The sequence below is a fragment of the Crinia signifera genome, chromosome 9 (assembly GCF_055691185.1).
Source record: "Crinia signifera chromosome 9, ASM5569118v1, whole genome shotgun sequence".
Taxonomy (NCBI): Eukaryota; Metazoa; Chordata; class Amphibia; order Anura; family Myobatrachidae; genus Crinia; species Crinia signifera.
The window spans coordinates 68748599-68766861 of NC_139225.1; the positions used below are offsets into that span (position 1 = coordinate 68748599).

Here is an 18263-nt window from a genome sequence, read left to right on the forward strand (position 1 = left end):
GTTTCAGTTGATTCCTAAACTCAAACCAAAACCTGGACTGGATCTATGCTGAAATTCTGTTATGTGGTTAAACAGTGAAATCCTATTAACCCTGTAACATTCTCTGTATATCTATATACTTGTAAAGGGTCCCGGCATACAGGGGCGGATCCAGGATAAAATGACAGGGGGGGCACCATGATAAAAGAGGGTTTAGGTGGGGGAGGGGCGGTGTTAGTGATGCCAGTGTACATGCTAAGAGAGCGGCAGAGAGAGGGTGGGAATGGGATTAAAAATAGGCCCTGGCATTTAAAGTACGCAGGCCCACCATGGCGACAAAAGTGAAGGATGTAGTTGTGCGCACGCCAAGGTGCGCTCTGGAAAAGGGGGTTGAACTAGGTTGAACTAGATGGACGCAAGTCTTTTTTCAGCCTTACCTACTATGTAACTATGTAGCCACTCAACAGGGGGCGTGTCCTTGAGTGTAGTGTACAACACCATATACAACTTCTACACATTATGCAACAAATTACTAGATCCCATTATACTTGCCCCTTACACATGATGCCATATGGAATTAGCCAAAATTCACATAATGCCACATGGATTGTGTCAAAATTCACATAATGCCACACGAATTGAGCCAAAATTTACATAATAACACACGGATTGAGCCAAAATTCACATAATGCCAAAATGTATTGAGCCAAAATTCACATAATGCCACATGGATTGTGTCAAAATTCACATAATGCCACATGGATTGAGCCAAATTCATAAAATGCCATACGGATTGAGCCAAACTTCACATAATGCCACCACATGGATTGAGCCAAAATTTACATAATGCCACATGGATTGAGCCAAAATTCACATAATGCCAAATGGATTGAGCCAAAATTCACATAATGCCACACGGATTGAGCCAGAATTCACATAATGTCAGACAGATTAAGCCAAACTTCACAATACGCTTCATAAACAGGGACATTGTCCACCAAAGGCGCCCATTAAACATTTACACCATAATGTCAATTACACGTTAAGTTACACGCCATTATGTCCATTTTGTATTATGCCAAACACCATAAGGCCTATTAAAATTATGCTTCATAAGTGCTGCTTATCTACATGCTCATTGCCAAGGGTTCCAAGCTCATTGCCAGAGGTTCCATGCTTATTGCCATGTGGGATTACATGCTCATTGCCAAGGGAGAATACATGCTCACGGTAAATGGGGACAGCTGCCGCCAGGCAGAAGTGATAGCCACTGACAGTGGCAGAGCCTGGCTGTATTCAGAGCACTGCAGGACCCGGCTATTTAAAATAATACCCCTTTCACACCAGAAAATGCATTCCCAGGTTGGCCCCTTTTACACCAGCCTAGTCCCTGTATTTTCTGGTGTGAGGGGGAGAGAAACCCACCCCTCCCCCCTTTAACCAGTTATCTAATTTAACCGGCTATATCTTCGGAACCAACTGACCCATTTACATGAGACAAGTATCATATTGAAGAACTTTTGAGTGGGCTTTGAATGAATTTGGTCCAGTGAAACTGGAACGTTTGGTTCCAGAGTAATCTGCCCTCAAAGAACATGAACAGCCATGAAATTACATTTCAAAAATATAAACTTGGTTTACACGCAATATCTCTGGAATCGATTGACCGATATGGACCAGTGAAGTGACAGGGGGGGCACGTGCCCGGGTGCCCCCCCCCCCCCCCCCTGAATCCGCCACTGCCAGCATATGCTGGTTTACCTTGGTATATATACAGTACCAATCCCTTCTCCTTGTTCGGTCCTTGCTTAAACGTACTCTCTTCCCGACACCTGCAGATTTGAGTGGTTCACCTCCTCTGTTCTCAAAGGTCTGGTTGTCGTTACAGTGGGAGTCATGGGGCCCCAGTGCAAATAGGACAGACCATAGCAAATTATAATATATACACATATACTCAAAAAATGGCATAGTTCTGAAGGGAATAGAGAGAGCGATTAAGGTCCAAAAAGCAACCTCTAAGGCACTAAAAATTGTATATTTGCTCATTGTTTAACATATGCAGCTGTTTAAATAATGTGTCCTACCTGTACATATATAGAGACCATAAGAGAGTACAGCCAATGCTGTGCAATCTGCATCATGTTGTATATTTAACAAATATTTCCACTAGGGGGCATTTCATCACTTCTGTTTACTTCACTGACATACTGTGAAAATCTCTTTTTAGACAACGGTCTGCAATAGTCTGCCTTTGTTTTTGTGGTATGAACTCTCAGTATATACTAATCATAAGCTGTACACTAAACTGCAACTTTTTACAGGGCTTGGCAATTTATTTATTTGCTGGGCAGCCCCCCACATTCCATCGCCCTTAGGGCATAATTCAAACCTGACTGAAGGACAATTTTGTTTTCAAAATTAGCAAAACCATGTACACTGCAGGTGGGGCAGATGTAACATGCATTGTTTCTGCGCAGGGTAAATACTGGCTGCTTTATTTTTACACTGCAATTGGTACTTCTTTACTTTCATGGCGCCACTAGATAGGACAGATAGGATACTAGATAGGATACGATTTTGTATGTGATTTGACATAAGATACCGCATAAGATATAGGAAAAGATTTACTATCCATTTCATTACCCCACTATCCACTAGGGCGTGGAGTGGATTTTATATAGCGTGGCGAGCGCAGCGAGCCACCGAGCCCGAAGCGTGGCGAGCGGACACGGATGTTGTTTCAAAGCAAGTCCCCAATATTGCATGCCATTTGCATGCAATTCCATAAAATACATTCCGTGTCCGCTCACCACGCTTCGGGCTCGGTGGCTCGCTGCACTCGCCACGCTATATAAAATCAACTCCACGCCCTAGTGGATAGTGGGGTAATGAAATGGATAGTAAATCTTATCCTATATCTTATGCGATATCTTATGTCAAATTGCATACAAAATCGTATCCTATCTAGTATCCTATCTGTCCTATCTAGTGGCGCCGTGAAAGTAAAGAAGTACCCTGCAATTTAGATTTCAGTTGGAACACGCCCCACCCAAATTTAACTCTCTCCGCACATGTTATATTTCCCCCACCTGCAGTGCACATGGTTTTGCCCATTTTGAGAACAAATTTGTCCTGTGATCAGGTCTGAATTAGGCTCTTAATCCTCTTCTTCATCCCATTGTCCCACTCTTTGGGCCTGATTCAGACCTGTTGGCTAGACTGCGTATGTTTGCCAGAATCCCCTCGCAAGCATGCTAGAACGTGAACTCATTCATTTGCATGCGGCCGCCCAGATAAAAAATCATGAATTTTTCCTCTGTCCATGCATTAAAAGTACAGATGGAGCCGCTCTCATTAGATTCTATCGCCATGCGCAGTCCCCCGCCACCCGCCAGAGTCCAACAGAATGGGCCACGTGTACACGAGATGCTTGTGTGCACCATTCTGTCGGAAGCCCTGCCGGTCTCCTTGAAGCGCAGATGGGCTGGGAAGCCCCCTGTTCTCACTCCCCACTGCTTTGCTCACAGGGACACACGAGCAAGTGAGCCGCTCACGAGTCCCCACCCGCCGGCCTGCATATCGCGCCCTCCGCCTGTGCTCGCCAGCTAGTGGGATCTGGCGAGCGCTCGGCAATGCTGAGGGTGGCTCCAACTGTAAGTCTATATTTTCTTTTATCCTGGACAGAGATGGCTGAAAAGGGGGTAGTACTGACATCATGTGACGTCAGCCGCCCGCCCCACGCAGATAGCGACTCGCCTGCTTTCCCAGGGAATACCCAGCATTTTTAATGAAGATGACCATTAAACGCTGGGTGTTCCCCTGCTCCCACCCCCTCCCTCCTCGCCGAATGTGTTTGCACAGGGAGTTTGCACATGCAGTGGCGTAAATATAGATCTGCAGCTGCACTGCGGGACCCTGAATGCGGCGGCGGCGGCATGCGGAGGGGTAAGGGGGGGTTTAACTTCACTTGGGAAGGTGGGTGGGAGGTCTAGGGGGAGAGGGGGCGGTCGCTGCTGATAGCAAAAAATCTAGTTACGCCACTGTGCACATGCGCATATTTGCGGCTGCGCAGACCTGTACCTCTGAATCAGAGCCCTTTATCCTCCTAGTGCATGGGAGGTAGAGACTGGGGAGGGGGAGATGAAAAGAGGAGAGGGGGATTGTGGAGAGAAAAATAGGAGATTGAGCAGGGGAGAGGGAGCACAGGAAGGAGAAAAAGAGTTAAGGGAGGAAAGAGGGAGTACTCCCTAATTTACCCCCTCCGCACCGCCCCCAACCCCCACACCAACCACCATACCCATAGTAAGAGCTATACACAACACAGCTATAGTGTCAGGTATGCTCACTTGGTAACCCGTTCCTATGCTTTCCGCTGCTGCTGCCGCAGCCTGATGTTCTTCTCCCCATGTACAGGCAGCCCCGCCGGTCTTCTTGCTCCCCGTGTACAGGCGGCAGCACTGGGCCTCTATCCTCCGCTATACAGTCGGTGCCACTGGGCCTCTCCATTGTTCGCCGCTGCTGCCGCCGGGTCTCCTTCTTCCTGCGTCCAGGCCGTGCCGTGCCCGGTATCCTGCTCCCTGCATAGGGGTTCGCCCAAGCCTCGCAGCTGGGTCTCCTGCTCCCTGCGACCAGGCTGTGCCACCGGGTCACCATCTGAGTGAGTCCTCACTGTGATCCGCTCCTCACTGCACACCAATACTGCTGCCAGAGACCTCCTGCTCCCTGCTGTACAGCATAGTGTGAAAAACAATGGAAAAAAAAACTACATGAGGGTGCAGGGGAGTGCCTGCCGGGCCCTCCGGCCCCCTAAGCCTCGGGCCCCATAGCAGTTGCACACTCGGTAGTTACGCGACTGACGACAACTATCCTTGGCAGAGGTGGAACAACCATTGGTGCAGCAGGTGCAGTGCACCGGGGCCCCTGAGGACTAAGGGGCCCACTGCTACCCCTGTCACCATCTTTCTATAACCCACTGTTTTCTCTGTCACACTCTGCCTCCCCCTGCGTCTTCCTGTCACCCACAGCCATGGTGCGCATTGTGGACTTGGGTTGGGGTGGAGGAAGGGGCCCAAATTATATTTTTGCACCTGGGACCACCACCGGCAAGTTCCGCCACTGATCCTTGGTAAGAGATAATTATCAGTTACCTCTGGCAAAAGTCATCATGGACCACTTCATATTACATCAATATTAACCCCTTCATTCTGTATTATTATTCTTATTAATCCTCCCTCAGCCGACTTCTATCCTATCATTATATCTTCACTTACCACCAACGCTGCTCTTTTTCATATACTCCCAGGGAAACTAATAATACATTAGCTCTGCTATGAGTTCTAACATGACACCCTTGCGGCATCATATAAATAAGAGAATAATAATACTTTGTTGATTTTTCATGTTACAAGCTACTGACTATATTCCCAATATAATAGAACAGTAGAATAATTTATACCAGGCTTTGACTTACAGTAGAGTTCACATTAGTACAGCTGTCAAAGCAGGAGCAGAGATGCAGGGCTGGACTGGGTGGAGCGCATGGCGGACTGAAGTGACCTAGTATATGCTCTTACTACTTATTATTATTACCCGATTCATGTAAATAATTAATAATATTGCTCTCAAAGTTTAATTATAATTGTATCATTAAGTATTAACCCATGAGAATTGTCAATGTTATTGGCCTTCTTATTCAATAAATAATGATTGCTCTCATAAGTGAATTTGATTCCTCTCCTGATTGGCCAGATAGATGCAGTTTGATAGTAGCTTGGGTAAGACCCCTGTAAAGAAAACAGGACAAAACCACACAACAAAAAAAATGATGGACGTGGAATCCAAAAATATACTGATAGGTTAATTGGCTCCCAACAAAATTAACCCTAGAATAAATATGTGAGAATGTGGTACTTATGTAATATCTGGGCTCCCGTTTTTCTTATGAGACCGCATCCCTTTGCGGGGCTCGCTGCGCTCACCACGCTTCGGGCGCGGTGGCTCGCTGCGCTCGCCACACTATATAAAATCAACTCCATGCATAGTTGGATAGTAGGGGTATGAAAAAATGGGGTGCATTTAACATGGGAGCCCAGATAATACATAAGTACCGAGAATGTATATGTGGTAGGGAATATAGATTGTAAGTTCCACTGGGACAGGGACTAATTTGAATGTTCAAATATTATTTGTAAAGCTCTGCGGAATGTGTGTGCACTATTTAAAACCCTGTTAATAAATAAATGGTGGTTTACAAAGCACCATCACTAGTGCTGAATAGTAAATACAGTGGTTTGGTGTTTCAATCTGTTGGGGATGTGCAAGTCATTCAAAGCTTCCAGCAAAACTACCCCCACCCTCAGAGCTGTAACTAGACTTGGTGCCCTGTGCCAGAAAGAGAATTGGTGACCCCTCCCCATTTTTCCAATAAGAATACATTGTTAACACCCTTGTGGGGAAGGGACATACACACACTTATAGAACACTGCAAGAGAATGGCTTCAATAAATAGAGTGTCTAAATGAATACTACAGGTGATGTGTTTGAATCCTGGATATATGTCATAAAGGACAGTATGACTGCAGTTAAAACATATGAAAACACTGTAGCTTCATATGAAGATGCAGTCGCGCACAGAATGTACTCATGCCGCATTTAATTTTGATTGCCAGAAGCTGCTTGTGTGTGTTATTCGCATAGCAATGTGAATAAGATGCATATTGAGGCTAGATGTCACATCTGTATTTTCACGTGTGTTTTTTTTTTCAATACAAATCTACAGTACGTGTTTTAATATTTTAATGTGGGGGTCTATGTTTTTCTTCTTCATATGGGGGCAAATGCGTGCTTTCTGCTAGGGGGCACCAACAAAAAATTTGCCTAGGGCATGGATCTTCAAACTGTGGCCCTCCAGATGTTGTGAAACTGCATGTTCCAACATGCATTGCCACATTTTTTCCTATAAGAGCATGCCAAAACTGTCAGGGCATGCTGGGACATGTAGTTCCACAACATCTGGAGGGCCACAGTTTGAAGACCCATGGCCTAGGCCCTAGGGCATCAAAATGCTTAGGGCTGGCTCTGTATATAGGTATTGGTAAATTGAGGCAGTGGCGTAACAATAGGCCCCCAGACCCCCTGGTCGCAGGGGGGCACTGTGTAAGTGCAGGCGCTGGGGGTCTGCAGGGCTATTGTAAAGCCGCTGTGCTGCAGATTTACCTGTCTGCGCAGTGGTCCCGGCTCCCCACGTGCCCTGGCTTCTGCAGTGCTGAAATTAAAATGGACCATCCTAAAATGTCCTCCCCCATACAGCAGACAGTTTTCTAAAACTGTCTGCTGTATGGGGGCAGTAATTTTGTGATGGTCCAGTTTCATACCAGCAGAAGCCAGGGCAGGAGGGGAGCCGGGACGGCAGACAAAATCTGCGGGTCCCGGGCCGCAGCGGAGGGTAAGGCACGGGGGCACAGGGTCATGGGCATCGGCAGCGGCGGGTGGTGGTGGGGTTTGTTATATTTACTGGGGGGGCGCTGCCGAAATTCGGTGAGGGGGCGCAATTTTCAGTTAAGCTACTGAATGAAGGGATAGGGGAAGGAGACAGGGGCGGAAGGGAAAGAGGGTAGAAGGGAAGCTACAAATGAAAGTAATTAAAACAGATAATTGACGAGTGCTGCAATCAGTATCCACTACCCTACAGTACAATGTGTAATGGCACACTCCGTTCCACCCTAGTTATGGCCCCAGGGGCGTAACTATAAGTCTGTGGGCCCCATAGCAACATTTGATAGGGGCCCCCCATGCTGTTAGAGAGGGGGGGGGGTCGGAGGCACACACACAAGAGCCGGGAGGGCTGTCACTTACAGGGGGATCTCAGGTACGCACACAAGAAAGCTGGGAGCTGTTACCTGGAGGGGGTGGGGGGGTAAATCGCAGGCACACAGGAGAAAGCTGGAGGAGGGGGGGTTAAGCTGTAATTTTGCATGGGGGGAAGGAGGTTGCAAGCACACACAGCAAGAAAGCCACCTGTCACCTGCAAGGGTGGCGGGGTCACAGGCCCCCTCAAATCAAGCTGGAGGAGTGGTGGGGGGGGGTGGAAGCTGTCATTTTCATGGGGAATGGGGGATTACAGGCACACACAGGAGAGCCAGGGGGAAGCTGTCACTTACAGGGGGGTGAGGGCAAAACAAGTGGTGCACAGAAAGGGAGTGTCTGTTTGTTATAGAAGTAGCATTCGCTGTCCAGACAGACCGCTAACCAGTTACCTGGATTCTGTGGGCTCTTCAACGGGTGTACTGTAACTAGAAGCGGCCATCTCCCTCTGCTGCCAGTGTAAGGTACACAGTCACTCGCTTGCCCTCCTGCCGATGTCCCTGCGCCGTGTAAAATCGCTCCTCATGTGAAGGAGCTGCAAATTGACGAAGCCAGCCCTGCCTGCAGCGCCCTCTAGTCTGGCAGTGTCAGCAGCAGCCTACCTTAAAAGGACCACACCTCCTCCTCCAGGAAGGGAGACACAGCACTGTGCCGAACTCCTATTAAGCAGTGTCCGCATTACAGATTTTTTTTAAAAGATAAAAACTTTCAAAAGGGTGCAGGGGATAGACTGCTGGGTCCTCGGGCCCCCCAAGACCCCGGGCCCCATAGCAGTTGCATCCCCTGCACCCTCTCTAGTTACGCCACTGTATGGCCCATTCCACTGCTAGGGATCAGGTTCCATACTGGAATTATACAGCTATTCTACAGTCCAATGCTGTTATTAGTTACCATGAATGCACAAGCAGTAGTTACTACATATATTAACAAGGGTCTCAGACCATGCATTAAATCAGTGATGCTAACCTTGACACTCCAGCTGTTGTTGAACTACACATCCCAGCATGCCATGCTACAGTTTTAATATTTGGCCATGCTAAAACTGATGCAGGGAATGCTGGGATGTGTAGTTCAACAACAGCTGGAGTGTCAAGGTTAGCCATCACTGCATTAAATAATGGTTAGCCAAGCCTCTAAGCATGGTCCCCTTCCTGTCCCAGTCTGACACTGAAGTCCGCAGGTCTCATTTCACGCTGTTGTTTTTGGTAATCCAGCATTTCCTTATCCTTCTACTCAATCCAGTGCCAGGTTATTTATTTTGCTTTTTTATGTATAAAAATAAAACCATTGCTTCAAAAAAGTGGCTGCTATTTTTAAATGTTCTTATGTGTGAAAATATAATTCTTCACTAACTGTTCATCATTTCTCTTCTTCTTATGCAGGCTGTCTACAAAGCCTGGCTGTGCTCAGAGTATTTTAATGTGACCCAGCGACATTGTCGTAATGGCATTCCCTGCAAGCAGTACTGCCTGGAAGTGCAAACCCGCTGTCCCTTCATACTACCTGACAATGACGACCTAATTTATGGAGGGTTACCTGGCTTCATCTGTACAGGTAAGAACCAATGGGAATAGTGTTGCATATAGAAATAGATTCAGACCAGCAAGCATAATTACAAAGGAAAAAACAATACTGAAGCAAATTCTACAGCAAAAACTTGTACTATATAATCAGAAGCATAGCCAGAACTTTGTGGACACCATAGAAACAGTTAAAAAGGGTTCCCTGTCTCAAAGCTTGTAGATAGGCTCGTCTCTGCTGCAGTTGTTAATTGTATTGTCCAATAATAGTGCCCTAGTTTATTTTCTAAACTATAGTAGTGCCTTATTTAACCACTTGAGTGGTATGCCCGGAGATTTTCCATGCTCACCTGCGCTGCCGCAGCGGGCTATCCTGGAAAATCTACGGGCATACCACTATTATACAATAGGTGCGCGCCAGTGGTGTCCAGGTGTGCATCACCCCATCACCAACTCCATTCCCCCAGTACCTTTGCTCCGGCGATCGGTACGCCGGAGCTTCCCTGACCCGCCAGCCAGCCCGTCACTCATTTTACAGTGACGTCGGCGGGAGGCTCGGGTATGCTCGGCCAGGCTCGGAGGGACTCGGGAGCGCTCAGGCACCCGAGTCCTCCCGAGCCGAGAACATCCCCCAGCCTGCCGCCGACGTCCCTGCTGAATGTGACAGGCAGCATAGGCTGGGGTGAGAGCAGCAGCAGGGAAGCTCCGGCATACTAACGCCGGAGCGGAGGCGAGGTGGGCGGGGGGGGGGATTTGCTTCCAGCTTTCTGTGGTGGGTTTTGCTGGGGCAGGACAAACCTGCCCTGGTAGGTTTGTGCTTCCCCAGCAAAACCCACCACTCAAGGGGTTAATGTTATCCCCATTATAGTGCCCTAGTTTATTTGTTGAACCATAGTAGTGCTCTGGTTTACATTATACCACTCTACAGTGCCTCCAAATTAATATTGTGCCACATTACAGAGCCCCCATTCATATTATACCAAATTACAATAGGTTATGGGTCATAGGGTCAACATGCATTTGGTAGACCACTGAAGGTCCATACGCCTCAAAGTCAACACACCTAAGGGTCGACATGGGGTTAGGTCGACAAGGTCATTAGGTCGACACATGCATTAGGTCGACATGGGCTAAATCGACAGTCAAAAGGTTGACATGGGTGTTTTCAAAACATTTTATCCCGGATGTTGACACAGTCGTCATGGACACTAAAAAAGTGCAATGCGTCCCCTCGCGTGGCACGCTGCACTCGCCAAGCTTTGCGCACTATTTTATTCTCTCACCACGTCCTAGTGGGTGGTAGGGCCTGAAATACTGCCAGTCCGCACCTCAGCTCAAAAACTGTAAAAAAAAAACCATGTCGTACTTTTGACTGTCGATCAAATGCACGTGTTGACCTAATAACCTTGTCAACATAACCCCATGTTGATCTTCAGATGTGTCAACCTTAATGCATGTAAACCTTCAGTGGTCGACCCTATGCATGTCATCCTTCCTATTGTCAACCTAGTGACCATTATTACAATAAACAGGTCCAGGGGCATAATTAGTTATATTGTAGGCCCCAAGTCAAAAGTAAGTGCCTATATGTATAACCAAATGTATAAAGCAACTATTCGCCGGTGCCCTATGCCGGGCTGTGGGCGGGGGGGAGTCGAGCAGCGGTCAATAGTCACACCCATGGTGATGCCCAGCATTTCATGGGCATTCCCATATAACTGCTGGGCGTTCCCATGGTAATCGTGCCCTGATGTCAGTGCCGGGGGAGGGCAGCTGATAACACCGGATGTCAGCTGCCCTCTCACTTCCTCCTGAGGGTGCGTGCACGTTCCACATCATTCGATGATTGCGACCATCGAATGATGTCGGTGTTCACCCACAGGCTTTGAATGGATGTTTATGTTAAACATCCATCCACAGGCCCTGCGTGTGAACTCACGCTGCGAGGGGGGCCGGGTGGCCCAGCTTTCCCCGGCGGGGTTTGGTGGACTCAAATCGACCAGAATAACCAGGATCGCTGCCACCACTAGGCAGCCCTCCGGTGCCTAGCACCGGCCCTGAGGAAAAACCCCCATGATGTAAAAATTTATATAATGCCTGCAATTTTAAAATGCCTGCATTCACTATGTGGAGATTAGCATCAGTAAACTACATAAGGTCCTTAGTATAAATAGATGAGAATCCTCTTTAAACTTTTGCAGATGTGTTTACTTTACCCCAGAGTGGGGAATTTGGGAAATTTAACCAAATATGTAAAGAACCTTATAGAGTAGGAAGCTATTGCTAGCCTTAAATGCTCCATGTAGTAACAATCCCACAAGGCTACTTGGATAATACACCCCCTCATTTGCCTGTATTTTTATTTTTTTCACAACTATTTTTTCTTATTTAGAAGGAATTGGGTGAAAACGTTTTGATCAAAGAAAAACTTTTTTTTTACTTTTTTCTATATTAATACTCTCCCACTTACACTAGAAAACAAATACAGCATAGCCTAAGAAATACCACTCGATATCTCACCAGAATGGTGATACATGAACCACCGGTTTAGAATGTGTTATGAGAAATGCTTACAGAAAAGAAGTTCACATGCTTAGCATCCTCTGTAGGTAAGATACTGAGGCACTATAATTGTCAGACCACACCTGGTTGCTTGGAATTTATGTTTTGTTTTATGCAATGCCTGCTAGAATGCTTTTAATGTATCAATTATCATAATAAAATCAGAACAGCTCTGAGCCTTCAACTGCACAATTGTCTGTTGTACCTTTTTCCTGTTTTCAAGGTCAATGCGTAATTGGGTTTATTCTATACCCTGACCCTGGATTTCACACTATCTACATACTGTATGAACATGTTTATATATTGATGGTATATCTGCTGAATTAACTCTCTAATACTGTTATAGGCTGTACATGTTGGGCCTTATTCAGATCCATTTGGTCCTCAGTACATTCGCACGGAGGACCGATGTTGCACGTTTGTGCATTTATGCGCATGTGCAGACGCAGAGAGCAAGGGCAAGCAGGGGCAGAGAAAGGCGGGGGCACCAGGCAGCCCCATTACAATATGGGAACGCCCAGCGTAATGAGGCTGTGACACGGGGGGGGGGGGGCAGCTGACATCACCGGATACGTAACACAACAACAAAGAATTGGCAGCGCTGCATGTATAATTATCACATAAGAGGATTGCCTGTTGATAATAAATTTACTAATAACAAATTTATTAATGGCAAATGTAAAGTCTCACCACTTTTAGTTTGGGATTATTTTCAGGCTTGGGTCCATGGTCCCAAGCCATGGACCCGAGACTTTACATTTGCCAAACAAACTGCCATAAACTGCCGATATTTGCATATTAAAAAGGAGGACTGATCAAACTATATAGTGACCAGAAGAGGGTATCAATTACTTTTTAATACCTATTTTTTTTATTATATGTTTTAATATTGTGTTATTAATACATTAATTATCAACAGGCAATCCCCTTATGTGATAATTATACATGCAGCGCTGCCATTTCTTTGTTGTTGTGTTACGTATCCATTAGTGGTTCACTATAACCACTTACTGGCAGCTGCTTAGTCTACACTAATTGAAAGCACCTCACACCAGCGCCCGGTTTAATTATTTACCTTGGTAAATTCACATTTTGACATCACCGGATGTCAGCTGTCCGCCCATTTCTGTCCAAGCGTGCATGCATATGTAAGTGACTTAAAAGTCACTTTTATATGCGTGCACCTTCCACATCTTTCGATGGATGGCAACCACTAAAAGATGTGGGTGTCCCCCGCAGCATGCGAATCCATTTGCGAATCCCTTTGTAGGTTCCCCGCAGGCTGCGAATCAACAAGAATAACCCCCATTGTGACCCTTTTTACTAACAGGGCAGTAGAGCGCATGGCCATGCATCCTTAAAATAAAATACAGAAAAAGAGATGCGTCCTCATCTTTTTGCGGCCACCGCTTACACTACGGAACTTACATACTGTACCGCTACCACCCTGGGTGCAGGCCACCCTCCTGTGTCCATGCCACCATCTGCTTCCCATCTGCTCCACGGGAGGTTTCTGTACTCCCTGAGCTCGCCTTAGAACAATGCATAACGGTTTGACAGGTGTACCGCCCCACGCTTTAGTAAAGTTGATGCGAGCCGCCGAGCCCTATGCGTAGCGAGTGAAGTGAGCCCGAGAGGGGACAATGGTGCTCCTTAAGTATTGGTTAAATAGCGGCTAATGTAACTGGCGTAGTGGTGGCCACAAAGATGAGGAAGTACCGAAAAAAATAGCACTTTAAGCACCTGCACTGCAGTACACAGCAGTATGTACTGGGTTGAGAAGAGCTGCTGCCAGATAATGGGGGCCCCACTGGCCCCTCCATTAGACCTAGGTAATTATTAACCCCCCCTCTCTTGACACCACTGCTTACTAATATTGTAATAAATAATACACTGCTTTGTTATCTTAACCTTACCTTTGCCTATTTATGTTAAAGTATTATTTTTTAGTATGCAAGGTATGCTAATATTCAATAACAACTATAATCTTTTGCAAACAATTCGTAATATTATGGATGAGAGAGTTCGATTTTATTCGAATCTCAAAATGGGATCTTATTGGCTAACAAAACACATGACAACCAACAATTTGAACCGAGTAAATCCGAATCCGCTCACCCCTACTTATAATTATACTTATCATACTATTCCTTTAAACCAGGACACTCATGAATTACACTGGTCTGTGGCTGGCTGATGTAAAGCCTGCATTTCACCTGATTTTAACCCCTTCCCGACATTTGACGTACATTTACGTCATGGTCGGGATGTACTTCCCGACACATGGCATAAATGTACGTCATGACTTGTAACTGTCACCGCATCTAGAGACGCGGTGACAGAGGGACGATGTCTGCTGTCCCTGACAGCAGACATCTTCCCTCATTGCCCGGGGGGGGCAGCGATGCCCCCCGCCATGGGCGATCGCTGCGATTGGCTGTTCAAACGTGAACAGCCAAAAGCAGCGTTTACTGTGTGATGTGTAAAATTTAGACTCTGCTGCCCCCTAGCGTCCAAAAAAAAATAAAAGAAAGTTGAAATAATGATGTAATAATAAAGTTTAGATATGGTCTATGTTAGTTATTAACTATTTTGAGTGGTATGATTATTTGTCTCACAAGCAGAAAATTTTACATTTTGCAAATAGCAAAACGACATTTTGGTATTTTTCACAAAAAAAAAAAAACTGTATCGAAAAAATTACCAAAATTTACCACTAATTTAAAGTACAATGTGTCACGGGAAAACAATCTCAAAATCACTGGGATAAGTAAAAGCAAAAAAAAGTTATCCCCACTTAAGTGATACCTGTCAGATTTGAAAAAAAGGCCTTTGTCAGGAAGGCAAAAACATGCTGCGTCGGTAAGGGGTTAATCAGCCACAGAAGCTGTTTAATCCATGAGTGTCCCAGTTTAAAGGGATAGTATGGTAATCTTATTTATAGTAGATTTTCAAATCACAAACTATGCATAGGTATAATAATTTGCACCATAAAAATAAGTAATTTAATGGACTCCTACTAGGTAACTATTCAGCTATACTCAAGAAGATGTTAATGAAAATTAATGACATACCTTACTTGAAAGTCATTATGGGGCCAATTCAGCTTTATGAGAACTTGCAGATGCGAATCCATACCTCCCAACATATGGTACCTAAAATAAGGTACAGCGCCCACCTCTGATTCAGAACCTATGTTACTTGCTCATATTGGTAGAATAAACAATCACACATGTTCTATACAAGAGAATATATACAGAGTTTAACACCCCTGTAGAGAGAGCTACACAATTGGAATATACATATATATTGTAAAAAATATTTTATTAATGATGAATTAGTATGAATATAAGCAGTATAAATATATACCAATAATATATAAAAAGCTTCAAACTAAAACAGATACACATACATAAATTACCTATAGATTCCGATTATGATAGTCTGATAGTTCTGCAATATAGTTTTCTGGTTTCTCAATCCCCCACTATATAGTAAGTGTAGTATCTCAGACTCACTGTTTATTGCATACTGCAGGGGGGGTGATTTAAAAAAAAAATAGCGATGCTCTTGAGAATTAATGAGGGGATGGATTTACGCTGATGCCGGTAAGGGTCACTGGGGCAGATGTATTAAGCCTTAACAAGAGATAAATTCAAGTGTGATAGGGAGAGATAAACGTCCAGCCAATCAGCTCCTTACTGACTTTTTTCGTACACAGCCTGTAACATGGCAGTTGGCAGGTGATTGGCTGGACGTTTATCTCTCCTTATCACACTTGCATTTATCTCTTGTTAAGGCTTAATACATCTGCCCCAGTCTCCGCAGACAGCTCCAGCCACCCCGCTCAGTGGTCGTTGCCTGTTGACGAACTGCTGATGCTGTAGTTTGCAGGGGGAAAGCCATCCACCGCCAGCAATCAGTGTAGATGGAATGCACTGAACTGCCAGAAAACGACAGCAGTTGTGGGTGGTGTAGGCTAACTCACCCAGACCGATGATTTGCATTCAGCCAGAAGCCGGCTGGGGACATGGATGGTATACCGCTCACCGTTCAGATATGCAGGACAGATTCTGAATGATTGGTAGGTGGTAAACCGTCAGATTGAAGTTCAGCTGAATCCAGAAGACAAAGCAGGCACATCCAGACGGTATAACTGTCAAAGGAATATGTGTGTATCCCAATCCTCAACACGTTTCTCCGCTATAGGGGCATTCAGCGGTTTCATCAGGAGGTAGATCTTAATAATCTTAATATTATTTCAAAAGGTGATCTTATTTATATATAATTTTTTTTGCACCTGATTGGCTTTTCTGGTTGAGATTAGTTCATAGTTTCCATCGCTTTGAAAAGGTTTGAAAAACTTGATTGATTATTGCAAGTATAATGCAGTGAAATATGTTAGTACAGAGGGAGTGGAGGGCGAGAGAGATAATGTACTAACCACTCTCTTTATTATTTATTTCTCTTCCCTCTTCACGTTCGTCACTTTTCACGTTTTCTGTTTTCCGTAGTATGTCACTTTTTTTGGGCTGTGTGTATGGGCTATCTACTCCCCAATGTACCAAAGCTCTTATCCTTTTGGTGAGAGCTGCAGTCCCCCGAGGGCGACCCTGAGCCGCAAGGCAGAGGGAAGTCTACTGAGGGTCTCTCCATACTTCGGTGCGGAGGACCCACCGCCCTGACCCTTCCAGGGGTTGAGGAAAGAGGGTCAATCTAAGCTTTGGCATAGAGGACCCACTGTTCCATTTTTCCCCTCTTCGGCCTTATGGCTGAGAGGGGTTAGGGGAGTAACAGGGCCCTTCTCCTTAGGGAGAGGGTCCATAAGTACGTACGGCCCCTATGCACGATATAGGTCACTGCACTGGGTGTTGGGAGCACACCTCGGGATCCCTGAGTTTCTTCAAACTCAATGTACTAACCACTCAGTTTCTGTCATTTTGCATTCTGTGTTTGAAAAACAACAGGAGCTTATGGGTAGGTATATTATCTTTCGCCATTATATTTCTCTCCAAGTTTTGAAAAAACAATTCCATACAGAACAAAGTAAACGGCGCAAATGGACTACAACCCAAATATCTGGATAAATTTGAAAATGGTTTATTTTCCACAGTAATAAAAAATTAATTTTATTTCAACATTTACCACCGGCCGGTGAGACAATCTTCTACACTTATAAAAATAATCATACAATGGCATATATTCAATGCCGTGGGCGAGCGGTGACTGCGAGCAGGACTTTTTGCTCGCAGTCACCGCTCACCCTGTCAGTATTCAACTGACCCCCCCTCATTCGCAAATTCCCCTCCGCTCCGTTTTTTGAGCGAGGGGGAATTTGCGAATGTGCCTCCAAAAGCTGCGAGAGCCGAGGCTAATTACAGCGAGTTTGCTGCACTAGCCTTGGCTCTCGCAGTTTAGGGGAATCCTCACAGTTCTGTGACTGCGAGGATTCCCCCGGAACGTTGCATAGTGCGAGCGGCCGGCGCGGGGGTTAAACTGCGAGGATCACTGGTTTTCTGTGATCCTCGCAGTTTAACCCCCTCGCCGGCCGCTCGCACCGGCATTGAATACTGCACATAGACTCAATAGTCATAAAAGTACAAAAATACAAAAAACCAATCAAGAATAAAATATAAAATCAATTTCAGACATTAGGCATAACACAATTTAATATGTTAGCTGGCGAAAACCTCTAGTCATGCCTGGCTAAGCAATCTGCCGGTGGGATACCACAAATGTGGAAATAGTAAATGCCAAACCTGTATGCACAGTGAACAACAAAAGAGTGTGGAATTTAAGTCATTCTATAACAAAAATATCTATAAAATTAAAGAATTTATTGGATGTAAACAAAATTATGTGATATATCTGATAGACTGTGGATGCGGCCTCCAATATGTGGGCCGCACCACAAGATGTCTACACACACGATTCATGGAACACAGACTTACATAATAGCAGGTATAAAGACACACCCCCTATCAAAGCATATTTCATTCTGTCAAAATCAATGCACGAAAAGAGTAAGAATTAAAGCAATAGAGCACATAAAACCCACAAAGAGAGGGGGAGATCGCTTCGGTCTACTATGTAGAAGAGAGGCCTACTGGATATTCCAGTTGGGAACTATGGTGCCAAACGGTCTAAACGACACCATAGAATTGAATAATATCTAAGGCACCTTCCTCTCCTCATTTTTTCTACACCCTAGGTTTTTCCATTAGTAGTTTCCATATGGATTTACATGAATGTGTACTAAAGAAGGATACCATTACTCAAAATATGTATTATTGATCTCTAGATGTCCTGTTCCTTTTGGAAATTTCCCCCTATGGATGT

At 45.3% G+C, this 18263-nt stretch overlaps 1 protein-coding gene across 1 annotated transcript in view; it reads left to right on the top strand.

Annotated features, from left to right (window-relative positions):
- Positions 1 to 18263, top strand: part of NALF2 (NALCN channel auxiliary factor 2) — a 257503-nt gene that overhangs the window by 222876 nt on the left and 16364 nt on the right. Inside the window, exon 2 of the mRNA XM_083159136.1 lies at positions 9225 to 9396. Coding sequence (XP_083015262.1) covers positions 9225 to 9396 — 172 coding nt within the window. The remainder of the gene's footprint in view (positions 1 to 9224; positions 9397 to 18263) is intronic.